The sequence below is a fragment of the Cetorhinus maximus genome, chromosome 20 (assembly GCF_964194155.1).
Source record: "Cetorhinus maximus chromosome 20, sCetMax3.hap1.1, whole genome shotgun sequence".
Lineage (NCBI taxonomy): Eukaryota > Metazoa > Chordata > Chondrichthyes > Lamniformes > Cetorhinidae > Cetorhinus > Cetorhinus maximus.
Window position 1 is genome coordinate 17660235 of NC_135898.1, and position 24479 is coordinate 17684713.

At 43.5% G+C, this 24479-nt stretch overlaps 1 protein-coding gene across 8 annotated transcripts in view; it reads right to left on the reverse strand.

Moving 5' to 3' along the window:
- The window catches only part of tet3 (tet methylcytosine dioxygenase 3), a 541392-nt gene that overhangs the window by 180648 nt on the left and 336265 nt on the right, over positions 1–24479 (reverse strand). For all 8 annotated transcript variants that reach the window (XM_078565650.1, XM_078565649.1, XM_078565652.1 and 5 more), the window contains one exon: positions 3530–6302. In XM_078565650.1, the coding sequence (XP_078421776.1) occupies positions 3530–6302 (2773 nt within the window). The remainder of the gene's footprint in view (positions 1–3529; positions 6303–24479) is intronic.

The following is a 24479-nucleotide window of genomic DNA, read 5'->3' on the forward strand; positions in this document are numbered from 1 at the left end:
TTTATCCAGCATAAAAGAACAAAAAGCAGAAGTATTTTCCAATTGATTAAAGCAGAAAAATATATAGTTTCTATTTCCCTCTTTGTGCTCAGCATATGTTTCTTTCTGCCCAAAGGTGTATTGCAATCTATTTCCTTTGAAATTTCTGTTAAAATCAATGAGTTCGAGCACATAACTGCGTATATTGCCACAGCTCAGCTCAAAAGGATTATACTGAAGGGCTTTGGAAAAATTAACAAAACAGAAGCAGTTTCGATTTTAGCACATTACGCTAGCCGACATTAACTACTAATAGTATTTTTGAGTCTTGAAACTGAGTAATCAGTAGCAGGTTCAGGAGAGAGAGATTGAAAAAGGGAACATATGTAAAAAAGATAGGGACAGTGAATAAAGATCAGATCAGATAAAGGAAAGGGATTGCATATAACTGGAAAAGAGGGTGAAAAAGATTTTAAAAGGGTGAAAATGATTCATGATGATGGGAATAAGAACAGAAAACGCTTATTGACAGAAAACATCCGAGAAAGTATAACAACTTTGAACTCTCTTATCCTGTCGAAATGGTCTTAATGATTCTTGTTTTTAAATTTTATCAATACCGTACCTACTTATACCCAACATAAAAGCATTACTAGTCATAGGGTGGGATATTCCGGCCCCGTCTGCTGCCGAAAGTCAGTGGAATTTTGGTTGGTCCGCCGAATATTCCGCAGTGGATCCCGCCACAATGGGGCTGGAAAATCCTGGCCATAGAGTCATTTACAGTTTAGAATGAGCTCATTTGGTCCATCAAGTCCTTGCCAGTCTCTATAGAGCAATTCAGTAAATGCCATTCCCCGTGGCCTTGTAAGTGTAATTCATTCAAGTGCCCATCCAATTTTCTTTTGAAATCATTCACTGTCTCTGCTTCCACCACCCTTGTGGGCAACAAGTTTCAGGTCATTAGTACTCTCTGTGTAATAACAGTTCTTCCTCACATTCCCCCTGCATCTCTTGCCCAAAACCTTAAATGGTATGTCCCCTAGTCCTTGAACCATTAGTTAATGGGACAGTTTCTCATTGTTTATCTTATCTAGGCCTGTCCTAATCTAGTACACCTCTATCAAATCAACCTTCACTCTTCTGAGCTCCAAGGAGAACAACACCAGCTTCTCTAACCTAACGTTGCAGCAAAAAATCTTCCATCCATGGATCCATTCTGGTAACCCTCCTCTACACTCTCTCAAGGACCCTCACATTCTTCGTAAAGTGTGGTGACTAGAACTGGACACAGTACTCTAGCTGTGCCCTAACCAGAACTTTATAAAGACTCATCATAACTTCCCTTCTTTTGTCCTCAATCTTCTACTTATGAAGTCCAATATTCCATATGCTTTGCTAACCATCTCTCAGTATGTCCTACCACCATCGAAGATCTATGCACATGCAACCTCAGGTCCTTCTGTTCCTCCCCGCTTTTTCAAATTGTGCCTCTTCCTATCCCTTCTGCCAAAATGCATTACCTCACACTTCTCTGTAGTAATTACATCTGCCATTTGTCTGCCTATTCTGCAAGCTTCTGTTGCAGTCAATTAGAGTTGGAGGCGATTGCATAGTAGTATTGTCACTAGACTAGTATTTCAGAGACCCAGGGTTTGAATCCCACCACAGCAGATGGTGAAATTTGAATTCAATAAAAATCTGAAATTTGAAGTTTGACGATGACCACAAAACCATTGCTGATTGTTGTAAAAGCCCATCTGGTTCCCTAATGTCCTTTAGGGAAGGGCATCTGCTGACCTTACTGGGTCTGGCCTACATGTGACTTCAGACCCACTGCAATATTGTTGACTTGTAAATGCCCTCTAAACAAGGGCAATTAGGAATGGGCAATAAATGCTGGCCTAGCTAGCGATGCCCACATCTAAAAAATGCTCACTGTTTACCACTACCGAGTTGGGTATCATTGACAAATTTTGAAATTTTACTCCATAATCCAATATCTGAGTCATTTATATGGAGCAAAAAAAATTCAGTAGTCCTAGCACTGACCCTCGGGGAACACCATTGTCTGCCGTCCTCCGGCTTGAAGAATAACCATTTACCCAGACTCGCTGTTTTCTGTCCTTAAGCCAATTTTTAAATCCAATTTGACACTGACCTTGCTATTCCATGAGCCTGTTTTATTAATCAACCTTTCCTGTAGTACCTTGTCAAACACTTTATGAAAATCTATTTGGACAACATCCATTGCATTCCCTCCACCAGCCTTCTCTTTCAATTAGATTAATTAAACTCAATCTGCCTTTTACAAATTTGTGCTGGCTATCCCTAATTAACTAAAACCTCTCCAAGTGCTGCTTGATTTTTTTCCCCTGATTATAGTTTCTAAACCCTTATCCACTATTGATGTAAAACTATGAGGCCTGTAGTGGCAAGGATTAACCTTACACACTTTCATGAATAAGGATGTCACATTTGCCATTCTCCAATTCCCTGGCATCTCCCCAGTATCTAGAGAAGATTGGAAGATTTTGGCAAGCCCTTCTGCTGTCTCTACCCCCATATACCGATATAACCCTAATTGGATCCACTTCATCTTTTACAATTTACATACCAGGAGAAGATTTTTGGTTTCCCTTTTAATTTGCATGCCACTCTATTCTCATACTCTCTCTTTGCTAGTCTTATTTCCCATTTTCCTCTTCACTTCCCCTTTGAACCTTGCATCTGACCAGGTTCTCGCTTGAAACATTCAGCTGACAAGCATCATACACCCTATATTTTTCTTTCATCATATTCTCTGTCTTCTTCATCATCTAAGGAGCCCTAGTTTTGGTTCAATATCTTTGGCACTTATTGGAATGTACCTAGCCTATACCTAAAGCATTTGTTCCTTAAAGACCACACATTGTTCCATTCCAGCTTTTCATTTCATTCTTTGATTCCATTTCACCCTGACTAGATCTCTTCTCATCCCATTGAAATTAGCCCTCTTCCAATTTAGACATTCGACTTTAGATTGTCCCTTTCCCTTCTGCACTCCTCTTACCCAAGTGTTCCCCCACAGACACTTGATCCACTTGGCCCACTTCATTTCCCAGCTCTAGGTCCAGCAATGCCTCCTTTCTAGTTCTGCCGAGAACATACTGATCAAAGAGCTTCTCCTGAACACATTTCAGAAATTCCTCTCCCTCCTTACTTTTCACTCCAACACAATCCTGATTGATATTTGGATAAAGTCCCCACTATCACCGCTCTGTGATTTCCCTGCAGATCTGCTCCACTATCACTCCCTCTCGCTGTTTGTAGGCTACAGAATACCCTTAGTAATATGATAATACCCTTTTTGTTTCTCAACTCGAACCAAATGGATTCTGTCCTTGCCCCCGCAAGGACATCCCCCCTTCCAATACTGCAATGTCTTCCGTAATAAGTACTCCCATCATACCTCCATTTTTTCCTTCCCTATTTTTTTCTGAAATTATTGTACTCAAATTTATTTTATAATTAATGTAAAATTAAGCAAAATCAACTTTTTAAAACTTACCAACACAGTCACATGATGGAAATTCCATTTGGGCCCTTTTTGATGGGGTATCCAGCAAACTTTTAGTTGGGGTATCCAAATATTTCAAAGGAGATTCCAAAAAGCCACTGAGAGAAGGGGTGAGAGGTGTGTTTTTTGTGGGAGTTCCTTCTTCTGAAGGTCCCTCTACATTTTCTCCCGAATAAACTGTTGACAGCACTGTAATCGCACCAGAGGTTTCAACTTTCATGTGTTTTGAGGATCCAGTCAGAAAAGAATTATTAAAACATTTTGTACTTTCCTGTAAAGTGGAATTAGTTTTGTTGCTTATATTGGTTGGTTTGCACTCATGTTGTTCATGAGATGCCTTATTTTGAGAAAACAGTGTTCGACTGCTCTGGTCTGAATCACCAGATTGATTGAGAAATGAAAGCTGAGGGTCAGTAGAAGGTGTCTGGTTTTCATTTGGTTCTACCTGAGATGCTGAGTTATTCTGAGGAGTAAACTGGAATTGTTGTGATGTAGAGCCTGATTCAAATTCTGCTTCAAATTGTTTTAAGAGTTCCTCAATTTTTTCCTCAAAGGTGCGAGGACTATGTACGGGCACATCATTTTGTTGTATTTGAATAGGTAAGGAGTCTGAATTTATGTGTGGATCTTTTTCATCTTCATGTCTGGCAGGGCTATTCTTCAATGAAGTTGATTGTGGATATTTTTCAATATGTTGATGAGATAAGAAGGAATCTGGTCGGGAGCTACACATTTCCTGTGACACTGACCTGTTAAAAGTGGGAGTCTCCTGAGTAATAGCTGACTCACTGTTATCTGTCTGTTTCTGCTGGGAAACTTCAGAAGTTGGTTGAAGTGCTATCTGTATCTGCTGTTCCTTAAGATGTTGTTGCGGCAGTAACTGTGCCTGATGTTCCCCTATTCCATAGTTATTCTGTATTTTTTCCACTTGCTGGAACCCATCCAAGACCTGTTTTTGTTGAGGTAATGATTGATGCTGCAGACCTTGTTGCAATTTCGTCTGTTGCATTTGTTGAATTTGAAAGAAAAGCTGCTGTTGAATATTTTGTGCCTTTTGAAGCTGAGTTTCTTTACGCTGCTTGTGTGTTGGTTGTAACTTCTTCTTTTCTTGTACTGGTTTCTTTTGCTTCTGTCTTTTTAGATGTGGCTGATGTTGTGACCACCATTTTTGCTGCTCATGTAGATGGTTCTGTTTTTGACTGTTCACTTGAAAGAGGCTGCGTTTATGGTGTAGATGTTGTTGTAATGCTGCCTGTGTTTTTTGATGTTTACTCCTCTGATGCATATGCATTTGTTGCATGGACTGAGATGACTGTTGTTCAGGCAACATCCCATAAAATCCAACTCCAGCTGCCAAGTTGGAAAATGGCAACGATAAATCCTGTTGGGTCTTTATGCCTGCATCTTCATGTGCAATTATGCTAGGCATTTTAAACAATGGCAGAGGGTATTTGTTACTATTGTTACTATCTAATAGCTGCTTTAACTCAGTCATAGGGTCATTCAGTGAAGTAACTGGCTGATTGGTATTGAATAATGGCATGTTTCCTTCAGCACTGGCTGCATCACTCCTGTGAGCAGAGACTTCATCAGTATGTTTTATAGTTGATATTGAATTTGAAAAATTATTAAATGGATCTTGTAATGTTTTCATGGCTGGAATGTAGTGAGCTTCAATCTGTGCTGGTTTTTTTAGATGCTCCCATGGAGTTTGCGCTTGAGACTGGTATTCTGGGAACATTTGCTGACCAGGATGCTTTTGTAGAGAAGGGTGTCTATTTTGCTGCTGCTGATTGAGGTCATCTTGCAGGTCCTGAATGGCATCAGAAGATGCAGGCAGAGGAACATGGTTTTCCTCAATAGAACTAGATGAGGCATCAGCTATTTGAGAGGTGCTGTTAATCTGTGATGAAGCTTCTGGAAATGGCTGTGGAAGTGTTGATGATAGTTGTGTAAGGGCTTCAATGGCAATTGCTGTCTGAAGACTTATGTTTTTCTCTTTTGCAATGGTCAAAGCACTCTGAGAATATTGAGGAACATCAGAGGAATCAAAAATGGATGTTTCCTCCAAAACAGGCATGTGATTTTGTAAAGCACCATTTTCCACAGGCATATCACTGATTTTATCGGAAATTGTTGAAGTCCTGTTCTGTCCTTCATTAATAACAGCTTTTATCTTTTTCTCAAGCCATTCCAAGTAGTCTGGGCATTCTGGGCCATCGCAGTTGCAGTTTGGTGGTTTCTTCCCATGTTTTTTTGCAAGGGTCCATGCAGTGGTCAAAGTGCTCAAATCATCATTCGGAGGGCAATCATCATTCATATCCACTGTGTCACTGCTGTTATTAATCTCTGGGTTACATTTCTCAGTAAGGTTAATCTTTTGTAAAGGCTGACAGTTTTGTGCTGGTGAATTATATGAAGGTATGCTTACTACCGTTTCAGGGAGTACAGTTGACTTTCTAGCATCATCCAGAATGACATTATCCCTCGTGGTTGCCAGGTCTTCCTTGACATGGTTCCTAACTTGGTTCAATCTTTGAGTTGTCTCCTGGCTGATGTTTCCATTGGGGTGCTGAGGGAGTCCCTGGTTATCCATCCACTCACTTGGTTCCACATCAATGGTATGTTGTTCTTGACTACATACTCCATTCACCAGACTTGGTGCCATTTCTAATCTTAACCTGCTTTCACCAACATGGTTGGTTGACCCCTCTTCCATTTGGTCTGTTCTGGGGCCATCCACTGAGCTCCCTTCTGAACCTGTCTATGGAACAAAATAATTGAATGTGTTAAAGCGAGAGTAAATTTTTTTGAATATGTAATTGCATGTATTCAAATAAATACTAAAGATTGCCACAAAAAGTAAATAACTTAATTTACATCAGAGGCTTTAGTCAATTGGTCAAACACAGTGGTGAAAAAGGCTCATAAAATTAATTTTGGTCAACACCCTTTTCTTCTTTGTCCCCAAGCGATGTTATTTTAAACTAGCTAGAAGCTAGTGGCTAGAAGCTATTCTGACTCTTGGCCAACAGAATTACTTGAGCAGCATTTGCCGTTCAATTAAGCAACCTTCAGCTGAAGTTTGACTGTGCATTGAGTATTTCTATTCAATCAAGCTTTAAGGACGTTTATTTTCAAATGTTTTTTTAATTTTTTTAGAACCAAATGTATTATTTGTACATGTTGTCCCCATTCCATGTGGCAGAATTTAATATGCCAATTATTCTCATACAGTAAAACTTAACTGACCTTCAAATGAGAAATCATGGGCGGAATTTTACAGCCCCTCCCGCCGGTGGGATCTTTCGGTTCCGCCAAAGTCAATGGACTTTTGAATGCCCCGCCGCATTTTCCAGCCCTGCCCCAGCCACAATGGGGCCTTAAAATTCCACCCCGTAATAAAGTGAGAATTTTCCTTCTCAAAATGAATTATTAGATCTTAGAAGCTTGAAATTAGGGACAAAAACATTTTTAAAAATTAAACTTGTGAGACATTTTATCACATCCTGCCATGAAACCCAGCAATATTCGTATTCTGAAGGTGACATCATCCATTTCACTTTAAAAAATCTGTGATTGAAATTGGAATGTTGTTCATTTAAAAACAAAAAAAATCATTAAGGAATGGCAAACAACAGCAAAACATTAATATGATTATCCATTTAAGGCAAGGTTAAAATAAAATTCTGAGCTCTATGTATTTTAGAAAGCAAAACTTTTAAAATAGATGCAAATGAAAAAATGTCAGTAAAAAATATTTTATTTTGGTTAATTTTTTTGAATATGCTATGGTAGGCTAAACTCAAGATTGCTGGTACTACTTGGTGGGAATCCACATCATCCCAAACTAGGAGGGTTCCAAGTTTATACTCCGTGCTGTGCCAAGTTAGCTGGTCTTTGCAATGTTTGGCAGCCTGGTACGATGTTCTCTCAATTTAAAAAAAACATTTTCAAGAGCCAATGATAAATAGCGTTACGCTGAGGAAAGTATTGTACATGGTATTCATAAAGAAGTTGGGAACCACTTCCTGTTTTGGTCATTTGTAACTGAGAACTAAAAATAGATTGTAAATTCTGTATTTATGCATGGCTGGAGTTGATCCCATTTAATGTTTGCTCGGTCAGTCAGTAAGCTGCAGTTTGGAAATGGTTGACAGTAAATGCAACATTGCAACAGAGCAACATCAGCTCTGTCTTTACTATCTTCATAACATTTCTTGAATATAAACTTGGGTTGTCTGTCTGAAGATTGCCAATACAAATTAGAAACACTTCTCTTAATAGTAAGATTAAAAGTGCAAGATTAAAAATTCTGAATATTCTGAAAATTGAGGAATTTAAATGAGATTAAACACTATGGGCGGAATCATCCCAGATTTGCACTTAGTGCGGTAGCGGACGGGTAAAACAATGCCTTACCTGCCAACCACAATGGTGTGCTTTCACGCCGTATTGTCCCAAACCCGCCGCATTATTATGCATTCATGGGAAACGCGCAGTTTTGATGGCGGGCTGGCTCTCATTTGCCCACCACGTCATCACCTCACCTAGCCGAGCACCATATTTAAAGTCCAGCCGCGCGTGCACATCTCAGTGCTTCTAGCCTATGACTACTGCAGGGAAGATGTTCACAAAAGGCAAAAAGACTGCAGACCCCAGGTTTAGTGACTCATCACTGGAACGCCTTTGGGATGCCGTGGAGGCCCGCCATGATGTCCTCTACCCCTGCTCTGGCCACAGGATGGGCAGAGGTATGACCAGCCAGGCTTGGGAGGCGGTGGCAGTGGTGATCAGTGCCAATGCTGCACAGAAGAGGTTGGCCATCCAATGCAGATAGAGGATGAAATGATCTCATCCGTGCAGCCAGGGTGTGGCAGCCATCTCATCACTCTAAACTCACACACTCAAGCCCATCACGCACCTCATCACCAGCATCTCACTCACCGCTGGCTCAATGGACATCACCACCCATTCTCACACACACATACCCTCACATGTCCATCTGGCCTCATCTTCTCTGGAGACTGCCTCCTCAGCCCTCACCATCTTGAGGCTACTTGCACAGATCAACAAGTGCCCCCACACACACACCCTGGGTTACCCTCCTTCCCCAGTACAGCCCTCGCCCTACAGCCTCTCCCTTGCCTGAGGCCACTTTCTCCCCTTTCGCCAAGCAAGCCCTAGCCCTGCAGCCATTGAAAAGCCAGCCACATAAGCTGATCTGGTAGATAGAGACCTGCCGTGATGTGGTGCTGTCTGTGAAGCCTGGCGCTGATGACTGCAAGTGCTGACCGAAGCAAGGTAGACAAATAAACTTTGAAGTCCCAAGCATAGTGCAGCCCGCCAGGTGCAGGTCGCTTATGTGCTGTTGTGAAACACGTCAGCGTGTTTTCCCGCGATGTGGGTGGACGATCCAGCGATGGGGGGGACGATTCCAGCGGGCGAGCCTAATAATTACATGCTGATGTATTACAACGAGGTTCCCAACATCCGATGGTGTGGAACGCGGCCCACCATTGGCAGGTTGAGCGGATGATTGCGACCTGGTTTCACGTCAATTGTGGCATATTGTCCGCTCACGCCACCGAACATGCCCGATGCCGGCGGGCATAGAAAATCCCAGCCTACGTTGTAAATGTTCACCTTTCAATTTGATACTCTTGTATACCTTAGTAACCAAACACGATAGCCAAAATAAAATAAATAATTAGAACCGAGAAACTATAAAAATAGCATCCATATTTGTTAAATAGTCAGCATTATTTTATTTCAAATGAATGAATCCATATGGAAATGTATAGCCATGATTGGTGAAAAGCTGTTACAGCAAACTGTAACTTCTCATGTCACAATTTCCTTAAAGAACTGCCAAAACACTTTGGCCCCGTATTATAGGAAGTGGGCTGGGGAACATGTTTGCGGCCAGGAAGCCTGGAAATACTAGGAATGTGGAGGTCCTGCTAAACTTAACAACGTGACCTCATTAGAATTTTTTTTGCCCCATTTCCTTGAGAAGGAGAGAGGGGAAGGGAGGGGAATCACAACTACAGATTTGCTTGAGGGGTAGATTGGGGAGGGAAGCACTCCTGTTCCACAGGCAGCAATGGAAAAGCATTATCTGCTGGATCTGGCAGCCTCAAAAATATTGGATAACCAACCCCACAGCTGTTAAATTCAAAAAGTTCTGAAAATCTGAGGAAAATAACTTTATTTATTATGATTACAGCTACAGTGTAACATAATTTATGTTACGCTATTGATTTGTCAATAAAAGTTTTCAAAAAATATAATTCATAGGGCAGAAATTTTCGCTCGGCGGGCGGGCGCACACCCGACCCGCTCGAGCGTGAACTGATGTGTGTTGCTGTTGGCCAAGTGTGCCGATGTCAACGCGCAGTTGCGCGATAGTTCGATCAGTGGGCACGCACCGGAGGTGGCAGTGTTCCCGCCGACAATTAAAAGGCCTGTTAAGTCCATTAAGTAACCAATTAACTTAAATTTTTCACTACCCATCCAACCTTATGGTTGGTGGGCAGGCGAAAAGGCCAAGCAGCCTTTGCATTGTTTTGGAAGCCACATCTACAGGTGGGATGAGGTTCCCAAAAGCAAATAAAAATAAAATAAAAGTTTTAGAATTGAATTAATAACGTGTCCCTGTATCTGACAGAGTCACATGAGCAGGGACATGTTATTAATTCAATTTTTATTTTCGTTATTTTCTTTTTTTGACAACACTTCATCTCCCTGAGGCAGCTCTGTGCCTCAGGGAGATTATGAAGCACTCACTTGCGCGCATGCGCGAAGTTCACACTCGGCCCGCTCGCCTTCCTCCCCCCTGCCGCACAGGCAGCGCTCAGTGCTGCCGCTCACGTTTCATGCTGGCAGGGCCTTAATTAACCTGTCATTGCAGAGAGTAATTCAAGGAATATTTATCAAGTCATAAACAACTAGACATCCTTGTTAAGTAATTTATTGATTTTGTGCAACTTTGACCATGGGTAGCTTTTTAATTCTAACCTAAATAGCAAAATTATTACAAATGAAACTGCAGAATGAAAACTCAATATTTTAGAAAAGGTAGATAGTTGTCTTTTGAACCTCCAAAAACACACTCAATTGCCCAATATATATGGCCATTTCCAACAAATTGCAGCACAGTGGAAGATATTTAACCTCATACAGAACTATTTTTGGAAGGTGAGGGCCATAACTCAATCTACCGTAAACCTACTGTTTGAATATGATAATTCGTTAGGAAGTTCTATGCTCATGTGCAACTTTGTAGGGGTGTGACAAGGGTGTATCTTTCTGCTTCATTGCCTTGAATGTTCAATTTAATGAGGCACTACAAGTTCAGTAATTATTAGCAATATTGGTAAAATGGATAAGGGTGTTGAGAATTCAACCTTGGAAGTTTTCTTTTTAATTTCATGAATCTGCATAAGGTTTGAAGACATTATTTTAGCTTTGAATCCAAGTGGGCTGTTCAAAGCTTTGATGTTTTGCTAAAGTCTTCAGTTTTTTTATGGTGTTTTCCCACGCATGAATTATTTGTCTGGATGAATCCATTTTATCATTTTTTGTTTATATTTATAAAATAAAACTTTTCAGAAAATATTAAGTAATATGTAATTTGACTATTGTAAGTGATTGCAGACAAAATGATTAATTGATTTCTATGTTAATCTAAATATTTTGCGGAGTTGGCAGTCACAATACACTAATAGATTTTTTAAGGTTTCAGTTTTCATATTACAGCAAATATTGAGGTAATCTCAGAAAATGTTCAAATGTTCTTTATTTTGATAACTTTCTTTTGATTGTTCAAACTTGCACAAGCAGCTATAAAATGCAAGAACTTAATTTATTCCATTGGTTTATGAACAAGGAGCAGGAGTAGACCATTCAGCCCCTCGAGCCTGCTCCGCCATTTAATAAGATCATGGCTGATCTGACAGTAATCTGAAATCTGCATCCCACCTATCCCCGATGATCTACTACCCCTTGTTTACCAAGAATCTATTCACCTCTGCCTTAAAAATATTCAAAGCCTCTGCTTCCACCACCTTTTCAGGAAGGGAGTTCCAAAGAGTCACGACCCTCCGAGTGAAAAGATTTTGCCTCATTCTCTGTTTTAAATGGGTGACTCCTTATTTTTAAACAGTGACCCCTAGTTCTAGATTCTCCCACAGGGAAAAACATCCTCTCCACATCCACCCTGTCAATACCTCTCAGGATCTCATATGTTTCAATGAAGTTGCCTCTTACTCTTCTAAACTCCAGCAGATACAAGCCAAGTCTGTCCAACCTTTCTTCATAAGACAACCCACCCATTCCAGGTATTAATCTGGTAAACCTTCTCTGAACTGCGTCCAACACATTTACATCCTTCCTTGAATAGGTGACCAAAACCGTACACAGTACTGCACATGTGGTCTCATTAATGCCCTGTACAATGGAAGCATAACCTCTCTACTTTTGCACACTTGCAAACTGCTTTCAAGACCAGGCTCCTGATCAGATATCTGTTAACTTCTTAAAAAAAAATGCAAAAATGTAAAGGCCACAATTTATCCAAAAATACAATACTGCTTTAATCTGTTATTGGTTGATTGGTTGATTATTTAACTCCCAACCATCTATTAGAGAAATCATATTCTGAATTTAAGAGTCTCTTCATCATAGTTTGATTTTTTGGATAAGGGGGCCTGGAATTTTATCTGCAATATTGCCTGAAATTCGATAATAGCAAGCAAAGTATCCCCAATTTCTTCCTTTAGTTCATTGAGATCTCTCCAGTGTGTCCATCTGGCTGAACAACTTCAGAAACATTTAATACTATAATTTATTAGATTTCACTTTTTTTAAAAAATAGATGTAAGGGGACAAAATTCATTTATGGCGTTGGGGTAAAATTGGACCATTCCCAATTGGCAAACTGTTTTTACAGTTTTCCCAGTGTTTGTATCCGTTGAAGTCAATGCATACGAAAACTGGACATTGTTTAACACTGCCACTACCGCCCATTTTTCCCTCTGCCCAAGACAAATTTCACCCCCATACTTTCTTTCTCTATCCCATATAGTAACCGGAGATATATTGACCTCAAAAATCTGTGAGATCAGGGGACAGTCCCTGCTTTGCATACCACTTGCTAATGCAGGAGTTTCTAGAACACTTGACTACCGAAAAGGCTGGAAATTCTGTCTGCAGTGGTCAGTCCGGAAAATGCTGAAATCCATTTTACATAGAAACAGGGCCATGGGAAAGGAAGGCAGCACCTGCGGCTCCAACGACCTCCCCGGGAGGGGGGGGGGTTTCCCCCTCCAATCCTTGACCCTATGAATTATTTTTTTTTACTTACCTGTCCATGATCCAGAGGTCCACTGCATACATCAACAGCGGCTACCTCTCTCAGTAGTGCTGCTGAGGCTTCAGATCTTCTGGCCTGTGATTCGCTAACAGCATCAGGAGCCTGCCCAGTGTCCTTAACTGGACAGCAGGCCCATAATTAGGAGGCCAACTGTGATAAAATTGCTGAGCAGATCCCAAGCCAATGTGGGCTTTGGACCCACTTTTCAGCTGATAAAATTCAGCACATAGTTTCTACTGGCAGGAGGGTCACTAGCCAGAGGACGCAGATTTAAGGTAATTGGAAAAAGAACGAGTTGAAAGGTGAGGAAAATTTTTTTTATGCTGGAAGTTGTGATCTGCGGTGCACGCCTGAAAAAGTGGCTGTTTGGAGAAATGCCTTTGTTCACTGCTGCCTTTATACACTGTGGCTTGTCATAGTCATGTGAAGTCTGAGGTCATCTGGAGTCAAAAAGGATTTGGCAGGGGAAGCCATTCTATCCACCAGATGGAACATGGTGTCGGGAATGTACAGCTGAAATTGAATGGATTTTGATAGCTGTCAGGGAGCTAGCCACTGTAAGAAACAACAGAAAATAATTAAAACTTCAACTTTATACAGGACCTTGAATGCTGGGTGAGTCAGTATGGCTTTGAATATTTCAGTACCTGCTCTGATAGAGGCGAAAGGAGGTTTGAAAATGAAATGGAAATTCTTCCAGTCTCAGTGGCAAAACTATGAAATTGCCACAGAGTTAAACAAGAAACTTGAACAAACATGAGCAGCAACTTTGTTATCAGTGCTGGGGAATGAGTGCTACAAGCTGTTTGCACACGAGACCTCACTGAGGTGCAGAAAAGCCGGACTTGTGAAATTTTAGAGGTCTTGAAGACCTACTTTGAACCCTCTAATAATGTTATTTATGAATGCTATGTGCTAAACACCAGAGCTCAGGAGGAGGGGGAGAATATTGATCAGTATGTGACTGTACTGAGATGACAAGCTGAATCTTGCGAGTTTGGGCAACTGAAGGATGAACTCATCAGAGATAGGATTTTCTTAGGAACAAGAGATTGCCACGGGAGAGCACATCTGCTGAGAAAAGAAACATTTACTCTCAAGAAAGCTATTGACAGGTGCAGAAACTCTGAAGTGGTTAATGATCAGCTAAAGAGTATTGATGGGAGAATTGATGAGGCATTACGCTATGCTGTGAGGCAGTTCAGGACTTCCAAGCACAATACAATGGAGAAAAGGGAGAAGTATATAAAAGGGCTAGTAGTATGATCAAGGCCAGAGTACTGGATGTAAAGATTGTGGCGGGAACCAAAAGAAAGAGAAGCATGTCCAGCATAAGGAAAGCAGTGTTCTAATTTCAAGAAGCTGAAACACTTTGCATGCAAGTCTTTTGCTGGCAAGAAGGAAAGCTAGCCTATCAAGATGGTTGCTGGAGAGATGTTGGACGATGATTCTGACAAATCAGTTTATACCCTAGAACAGGCTGGCACCATCAGGTCTCAAGGTGAAAAATGGTTTGTGATTATTGGAATAATGATTGTAGAAGAAGAGCATCAAGTTAATGTGAAGTGTCAGATATACACCAGTATTACATGCAACATCATGAGCTTTGCAGACCTGTATGAAGTTGCTCAAGATGGTGAACTGAAAATAAAGCCATCGGAGGTAAAGTTGCAGCTGTATGTTGGAATGATGTTCTCCCAAGAGGATAAGCTGAGAGCCCAATGCAATGGGAAGAAAGAAAAGCTACAGTTCCAGATAGTAGACACTACTAAGCAAAATCCCCTCATCTCAGCTGAAACAAAACAAAAGCTTGGACTGGTAACCCTCCTTGTACCAGAAGAGATCTGCAATATTTCGCATGATGCCAAGCCATTGACTACTGAACAGATCCTGACAAATTACAAAGATATTTTCACAGGTCTTGGATGTCTTCTGGTGAATATCATCTTGAAGTAGATGAGTGTGAGAAACCAATTTAGCAACTTCTGAGAGAATCTCAGCTGCCCTCAAGTCCAACCTGAAAGACAAGATAGAGGAGCTTGAAAAGATGGGAGTAATCAAGGAAGTGACAACTCTTACAGACTGGATTAACAGCATGGTAACAGTGAAAAAAATCTGGCAACCTGAGATTGTGCATAGATCCAGATGACCTCAATAAAGCTTTGAAGAGATCTCACTATCCCATGCCAACCATTGAAGAAATGTTGCTGAAACTTGCCAAGACAAAGATCTTTACCGTCCTAGATGCGAAAAATGGATACTGGCAAATGAAGTTGGATGAAAGCAGCAGTTTTTTGCCTTCTTTCTGGATGCTGTTTGGGAGGAACAGATGGTTGTGCATGCCATTTGGCATTTCTCCTGCTCTGGAAGAGTGTCAACTCAGACAGCATGAGATAGTCAATGACCTTCCAGGAGTGGAAGCGACCGTGGATGATCTGCTAGTCAATGCATTAGGTGATATAATGGAAGAAGCCATCACAGAATATAATCAGAATCTAATGAGACTGCTAGAGAGAGCCCGTCAGTTGAATCTGAGGCTGGACAAGAAAAAAACTGCAACTGAAGATGACTGAAGTCAAGTACAAGAATCTTTATGCTGTCAATACATGACCTTTGCCCTGATCCTAATAAGGTGAGAGCTGTAGCAGAGATGCAGCAACCAACAGATGTGAATGCAGTTTAACGATTAGTAGGATTTGTGAACTACCTAGCCAAGTCTTGCCCAATTTGTCGCCAGAGTGTGAACCTCTACACAAGCTTATTTCAATGGATGTTCAGTGATATTCGGGCACAAAATAAGAAGCAGCTTTCACTCACATCAAACAAATAGTGATGACAATGCCAGTGTTGGAGTACTGTGATATCAACAACAAAGCCACTCTGCAGTGTGATGCCAGTGAAACAGGACATGGAGCAACTTTCATGTAGCAGGACAACCAGTTGCATTTGCATCCAGACATTAATGCAAACTGAACAACACTTCACACAACTTAAGAAAGAGTGCCTCAGTATTGTCTTTGCTTGTGAGCATTATAATCAGTTACTTGTTTGGGAGAGAGAAAGTGATGGTAGAGTCTCACCACAAACTACTTCAAAGCATCTTTCTCAAACTGCTTCTGTCTGCTTCAAAGCATCTGCAAAGGATGTTACTTTGTTTGCAGAGATACCATTTGGAAGTGAAGTACAAGCAAGAGAAGAAGATATACTTTGCTGACATGCGAGAGCCCCATTCCCTTTGAAGGAAGTTGATAAGTTGATAAAGAAGTTGAGTACAAAGCGTGAAATCTTCCAGATTCAACGAGAAGCAATGGCACAATGTGCTCTGGAAGTCATCAAACCAGCAGAGATATTGAATCTGAAAGAGAAGCATCTTGTTCAAATCAAGCAAACTACACAATGAGGTGCAACTCTCCATGTGCTACTGGAAATAGTGATGAAAGGATGCCCTGAAACCATCAAGGACACACCTGTTGCTTTCAGAGAATTTTGGGAATAGAGAGATGAAATGATTGTCCAAGATGACATCTTGTACAAAGGAACTAGCATCATCATCCTAAGGAGATGAGAAAAGAGATGCTGTAGTGCTTCTATGCAAGCCAGCAAGGAGTTGAGTCTAGTCTGAGGAAGGCAAGAAAAATGCTCTGTGGCCAAAGATGAGCAATGAAATTCAAGGACCACATCAGTCAGTGAAGTACTTGTAATGAACATCAGGCTAAAGAGCTGCTCATGACTTATGACATCCCAGACAGATCATTGATGAAGCTTGGAGTAGGCTTCTTCACTCTCAGTGAAACTAATTGTCTCGTCACCGTTGGCTACAATACAGACTATTGGGATTTGGACAAGCTGATATCAACCACCACCAGTGAAATCGTAGAATGCCTGAAAGAAAGCACACTTCAGTCATCACAGCATTATCAACATTGTAATGAGTGACAATAGCCCATAGCTCTTGAGTGAAAAATTCAGGCACTTCATGAATGGTTGGGGAAATTCAGAACTACACATTATCTCCACACTAGTCCCAGTCAAATAGAAAGGCTGAGGCAGAGTGAGAAAATTGTCAAAGGGATCATCAAAAAATCAACTAGATCTAGCACAGGTGTGTACAAGGTGATTTTAGAATGGAGAAACACAACGACTGAAGGCTTGGAAAGTCGTCCAGTCCAGCAACTCATGTCACACCACACCCAAACTACTCTTCCAATAGCTAAAAAATTATTGAAGCCAGAAGAAGTAACAGGAGTGAGTAACAAAATCAAATTGAAATGACAGAAAGCCAAATTTCACTTTGGCAATGATTTGGCAACTTTATCAGAGTTGAGAGTTGAAGAGCCTGTCGGAGTGCAAACATTCAATGCACTAAACAAAAGTCAGCCCACATTGCACCTAGGAACCTGTATAAAGCAGTTGTCACCTCGCTTGTACATGGTGAATGTGAACGACCAGATATCAGCACAACCGTAGACATATACGGAGAAGCTGCTCCGTCACGACAGACAGCTGATGAGGAAGATTTGATTTTGTCAACTGAATAAGAAACAGAATGATCATCAGTCCCAGTGACCAACTGCTCCCCAACAAATGCAACAGATCAGCAGCAACACTTACCGCGACAATGCCATTCCCTGGAGAGGCAACATCACCCCAGGATCCAGCAGATGCCAAATGCACAACAAACAACAACCCACACACGTACCATTAAAATATCTGAACGCTTTAAAGATTATGTGTGCAATGCACATGTAAAGAAAGATAGAAGTGAGACAGATTAGAATGAACAGTTTTCTTTTCATGCGTGATGATTTTCTTTGCAGACCATGGGTGGAATTGTCCCAGATTTGCATTAAGTTTGGTAGCAGGCAGGAAAAAGAACATTTTACCTGGCGGCTTTTCACGCCATATCATCTCAATCCTGCCTCATTAATCATGCATTCCCAGGAAACACACTGGGTTGCTGGCGGGGCGTCCGCCCCACCATCACATCAGGCCTTCAGTAAACCAGGTGCCATATTAAAAGGCCGCTCCTGCAAAGAGCTAGCACTCTTCAAGGGATGGGAAGCTGCTGCAAAGTCATGGATGCCAAAGGGAGGAAACGTGCTGCCCCCAGATTTAGCGACGCTTCCCTTGAGCGCCTACTGGACGCAGTGGAGGTCCACCACAAAGTCCTCTGCCCCCTGCTCTGGTTCACAGGGAGCTCTGCCAAGTAACCGACACCCTCAGCCAGCCAGTCCATCAGCTACGCCCATGTCCTCACCTCCAGCCTAGAGGACAACCCCTCCATGGAAGAGCTGGAAATAAGTAGCCTAGAAGGTCCGCCACAGCGCTTACCCGGACCCTCCACCAGTACAGAGATACACACCTTGGTGGGACCTAGATCTAGAGCAGGCTCAGGTTCACAATCTGGTGGTCACCACATGGACAAGTGTCCGCAGCAGGAGGAGGCAGGTTCAGCCAAGCTCCCTGGCACTCGGAAGACTGCTGGAGAAGAAGCATCTGTGAGGTCTGCCCAGATGATCAGCCTCTGGATTCAGACTTCCAGCTCATTGTGGAGAGTCAGCAGAAGGCGAGGGAAAATCACAGAGCTGTTGGAAGCCCTCAACAGAGTGGCGCGTGAGTCGGGGGAGTGCATCTGCCTGCTCTCTGATGAAGCAGTGCCCACATGTGCACACATTGAGGTCACCATGGAGACCCTGGTCCAGAAGAGTGCAGAGATGCGTGCAGACCTATGTTCCATTCTGGTAGCCATGAGCGACTTCCAGCAGTGGCAACGTGAGCAGGAAAGGGAGCACCTCGACACCCCTCTGGGTGCTCTTTCCCCTCAAGGAGTCAGGACGGGGTCTCGGATACCTAAAAGGAGGAGCATCGGCAGCTGGACATCCCTGGGTTATCCACTCAGGAATCTCAGAAATTGTCCTATCTCTCCGAGTCCCCTTTGCCTGTGACCCCCTCACCCTCGTCCTCTGTCACTGCAGGGGGAGCAGCTGGCCTACAGGATGACAGCCAAAGCAAGCCGGGGCCCTCAAGGCCTCAGCTCTCCAAGAGACATTTGCCAAAGCCATCAGAGGCAACACGGCTAACCATTGCACAGGCTGTGTCCGCCTCTGCTGTGGATGTCAGTGCAGCACCAAGAAGAAGTGTGAGACCTAGAAAAGTTAAGAAGTTCTGATCACAAGTGATTGCATGGGTGAACACATATTGTCACTTTATAATCTGAAAATATATTCGCTTTCACTGAATAATGTGTAGCATTGTCTTTCAGCTTTATCTTGCAGGCTTCATGAGTCCTCCCCCTACATCCTCCCACCGCCGCCGCCCACCAGCAGTTCAGCTGCAAACAACCGACTACAAGTGATTCTGGGGGGGTAAAGTGTCTGTGGTAGCACCTTTCAGAGCCTCATGTTAGCACTCTCCCACGCACGCGGAGCCTTCATCCATCACACTCATCCCTCTGCCCCGAGCATTTTCAATGCTGCCTGCTGCTTCAGTTGTCCATCTGAGCTGACCTGCATCTCCACCCACCCACTGACTGCATTTCCATGCAACACCTGTACCCGTCCAACACGGCTCCGCTCACTTTCGATTTGAGAAGCATGGTTGTTGTTAAGTTTCTGATCAGCTCCCCCATCCTTTCCCCTCCCCCAGTCACCCATGTCCTTCCCCCATCACAGTCCACACCCCAGCATTACTTTCCCCCTCCCCACCATTACCCTAAAGCTCTAGCCCTTGTCATTCCAGGATGTCCAGGTGAACATGCGCATTCCCTACCTTCCTAAAAATCCGAACTCCATCCACATTGGCCTCCCCGAACTCCTCCTTCCCACCCCGAGTGTCCTGGTTTGCCTCCGTTTCTCCACCAGCCATGCTTGCCACCCCTTCTACCAGTACCGATGCATCCTCATCCTCCCACCCGACCGGCTCATCCTGCCCCCTCTCACACTCACCATTCCCTCCTATCAGGCCCACCCTGAGTTTGCTGCCCAGGAGGCATTCATTGACTCCAAAGATCCCTCCCTTGCACATTCACCTGGACATTCCAGCACCCCACTTACTCCTTCCTCCACCCTTACTCCTTCCTCCACCCTCACTCCTTCCCTCCTCCTAACTCCCTCCTCCACCCTTACACCTTCCCATCTCCGAACTCTCTCTTCCCCCATCAGACACCTTCCCCCCTCTGAACTCCCTCCACCCCCACAGACACCTCGGATCATGCTTCGGGCCTGCTTTGGAACTTCATGGACTTCATCAAGGGCTGCTAGGGATGATCAGCAAAGTAGTGGGAGAGGAAGGTCTTGGTATGAGTGCAAGAGGAAGGTGCCACAGAGGGTGGGTGGGGTGAGGTTGGGAGTGGGGAGGGAACGAAGGTGTCAGTTGGGGGGTGAGTTTGGAAGCGGGGGGAACAAAGGTGTCGGGGGGTGAAATTGGGAGAGGGAACTTCTTCCTTCTCCTGTACACCTTCCCACCTCAGAACTCTCTCCGTTAAACCTTCCTCCTGACTTATGCCTATCTTCCCACTTGCAGCACTTTCCCCCATTTCCCCGTTACACCATATCTCCCCATACTCCTTCCAGACGCCCTCATTCCCCCTCACAACCTCACCCCCCGACACCTTCGCTCCACCCACTCCTAAACTCACCCCCCTCAACACCTTCATTCCCCCTGCTTCTAACCTCACCCCCCAAACTGACACCTTTGATCCCTCCCCGCTCCCAACCTCAGCCCCTGCCACCCCTGGGGCACCTTCCTCTTGCACTCATACCAAGACCTTCCCCTTACTTTGCTGATCATCCCTGCCAGCCATTGGCGAAGTCTGTGAAGTTCCAAAGCAGGCCCGAAGAATGGACGAAACCACAGAAGATGGTGTGAAATCTGCGAAGTTCTGAAGCCTCAGTGAAGTCAAAGCTGCTGCGTGGAGACTTCCCACCTTCCGAGAGCTGCTTTGCGGCGGAGCCATGTGCTTGGGGATCCACTTAGCATGCGATGCACGTGTTCCTCCAGGGTCCAGTAGCTGTAAGGCTCCAGCATCTTTTTCTCCTCGGATATCCGCAATTTGAGCAAGGCCCTAAAGGTAAGTTCCAACTTCTGCATGTCATGCTTGTCCAGGCGTGTTCTGGGTCAGCGTGTTTTCCTGCTGGCGCATTGGTAAATTGGGTTTGGACGCTGATTCCAATCGGGTCTTTCTTTGCATTCGTTTAGCAGGATGCAAATTGGATTCACGCGGCCTCCATCGGGATTCACAATCCACCATGGTGGACACCAAATGATCCCACTCTAATTTCACGCCAGCGTGAAACCAATTTTTGGCCTTCTCACCATATTGTCTGCTCATACCCGCCATGACGTCCGCCGCCAATGGGAGCAGACCAAGGAGTGCAGGAGAGCCTGCCAGGAGCAGCACCAAACATACCAAAAATGAAGTATCAACCTGGTGAAGTGACAGCACAAGACTGCCTGCACGCTAAACAGCAGAAGCAGCATGCTATTGATAAGAGTTAAGCCATCCCACAACCAACAAATCAGATCAAAACACTGCAGTTCTGCCTCACCCAGTCATGAATGCTGGTGAACATTGGGAGGAGGAGGTTCCACGAACATCCCCACCCTGAACATCCCCATCCTGAATGACAGCGGAACCCAGCAGGTCAGTGCAAAGGACAAGACTAAAGGATTTGTAATCAGCATCAGTCAGATATGCTGAATTGATGATCCATCTCGACCGCTTCCTGAGTTTTACAGCATCACAGATGCCAGTCTTCAGCCAATTCAATTCACTCCTCAAAATATCAAGGAATGTCTGAATCTTTAGTGTAAACAACAAAAGCTACATGCCCTGACAACATCCCGGCACTGTAGTGCTGAGACTTGTGCTCCAGAACTAGCTGCGCCCCTACCAAGCTGTTCCAGTACAACTACAACACTGGCAGCTATTCTACAATGCAGAAAATTACCCAGGTATGCCCTGCCCACAAAAGCAGGACAAATCCAATCTGGGTAATTACCGTCATTTCAATCATCAGCCATCAATCATCAGTGATGGAGGGTATCATCGACAGCGCAATCAAGCGGCACTTGCTCAACAATAATCTGCTCACCAATGTTCAGTTTCATTTCCCCCAGGATCACTCGACTCCAGATTTCATTATAACTAAATATCGGCAAAAGAACTGAGTTTCAGGGGTGAGGTGAGAATGACTGCCCTTGACATCAAGGCAGTATTTGACTAAGCGTGACATCAAGGAACCCTTGTAAAATTGACATCAATGGAAATTGGGGAAAGCTCTCCACTGGCTGGATTTATACCATGCTGCAGCATTTATTTGATGAGTTACCAACTATTATGACTTTTGTTTGAAACTAGCTTCGTACATCAATCTTTTTGCAGAAGGATACAAATCTGTTCATCGTTTGCCATGCTCTATGTGGACATGTCTTAAACTCCTACACATCTTTTTGGCAATACAACCCATATCATATACCTGATGTGCCAACTCATAAGATGAGTATAACCCTAAACCTGTATTTCTGAGCTGAAAAAGTGAGGCTGGCTCCAAATGCAAGTATAGCCCTAAACATGCATTTATTAGCTGAATGTGGGGGATCAACTTATATGCTGAGTATCGGACTAAACATGCATTTTGGTGCCTAAAATGTTGTCTTATACACCGGCTCAACTTATAAGCCACGGTCTACAGTATCTTAATTTATTTTCCTTCTTTTAAAATAATCATCAAAAAATAATAATTCTTTAGTGATTCTGACCCCATCTTCTGACATCAACCTTCTTGATGATCCTGGACTCTTACATCTGGCATTTTGCCTTTTCTCACTTTATCCATCAAGTATGCCTGCAACAATATGACCATCTACGTTTCCTACTCACTTACCCACTTCAACTTATTTCCCTGTGAATTCTCATTCTCTCAGTACCAGCCCCAAACATTACTTGTTGTTACATCATTGAAGGTAGCTAGAGTGACATCACAAGACAGTGCGAGAGAGTGGTGGAGAGATCAGAATCAGCGCGAGTGTGGGGAAGCTTCAATAAGTGACGTCAGCATAAAGGTGAGAACTGATTGGTGAGTAATGGATAAGTGTTTTTCTCCAGTTTTTTTCCAGTTTAAAATAGATTAAGCTAAGGAAAGGTAAGGGTTCTAGTTTTTATTTAAAGTACAAAAATAATTTAACATTTTTTTACTGTATTTAACTTAAAGTAAGGGTTTTTTTTCAACTAGAGGCATGGTAGGGCAGCTCAGTCCCGTGTTATGTACCGCCTGCACCATGTGGGAAGTCCTAGACGCTCCTTGCATCCTGACCGACCACATGTGCAAGAAGTACCACCAGCTGCAGCTACTCGAGCTCCAAGTTTCAGAGCTGGAGGCACTGAGGTGCATCCATGAGGCTGAGAGTTTCGTGGATAGCACGTTATTAGATGTGGCCACCCCACAGCTTGCAGAAGTGCAGACAGAGAGGGAATGGGTGACCATCAGTCAGAAGAAAGGTGTCAGGCAGGTAGTCAGGAAATCCCCAGGGTGCATCTCGCTCGAGAACCGTTTTTCTGTGTTGGAAAACGGTGAGAGCGATGTTTCCTCTGGGGAGTGCAGCCATGCTCATGGCACTGTGAGTGGTTCAGCTGCACAGGGGAGGAGGCAAAAGAGGGGAAGAGCGATAGTGGTTGGAGACTTGATAGTAAGGGGAACAGACAGGCATTTCTGCAGCCGTAGACATGACTCCAGGATGGTATGTTGCCTCCCTGGTGCCAGGGTCAAGGATGTCACTGAATGGCTGCAGGGCATTCTAAAGGGGGAGGACAAACAGACAGAGATCGTGGTACATATTGGTACAACGACATAGGTAGAAAGAGGGATGAAGTCCTGCAAGCAGAATTTAGGGAGCTAGGGAATAGATTAAAAAGAGGACCTCAAAGGTAGTAATCTCTGGATTACTTCCGGTGCCACGCGCTAGTGAGTATAGAAATAGGAGGTTAGTCCAGATGAATGCGTGGCTGGAGAGATGGTGCAGGAGGGAGGGCTTTATATTTCTGGGACATTGGGACCATTTCTGGGGGCAGTGGGACCTGTACAAGGCAGACGGGTTGCACCTGAACTGGAATGGGACCAACATCCTTGCTGGGAGGTTTGCTAATACTGTTGGGGAGGGTTTAAACTAACTTGGCAGGGGGATGGGATCCTGAGATGAGGTTCAGCAGGGGGAGATGCACAGCCAAAATTAGAAGAGACAGCAAGTGAGTCTGGAAGGCATAGAAATTATAGGCCAGTTAAGGCACAAGGGAGTTTGGCAAGGTTGGATGGTATTTATTTTAATGCAAAGAGTCTGACAAATAAGGCACAAATTAACACATGGAAGTATGATGTCATTGCTGACACAGAGACAAGGCTGAGAGAGGGACAGGATTGGCAGTTCAGTACTCCAGGGTATAGAGTCTTCAGGCAAGACAGGGAAGGAGGTAAAAGATTGCAATATTGATCAAGGAATCAATTACAGCAGTAAGGAGGGATGACATTTTAGAAGGCTCCTCAAATGAAGCCATATGGGTAGAGCTGAAAA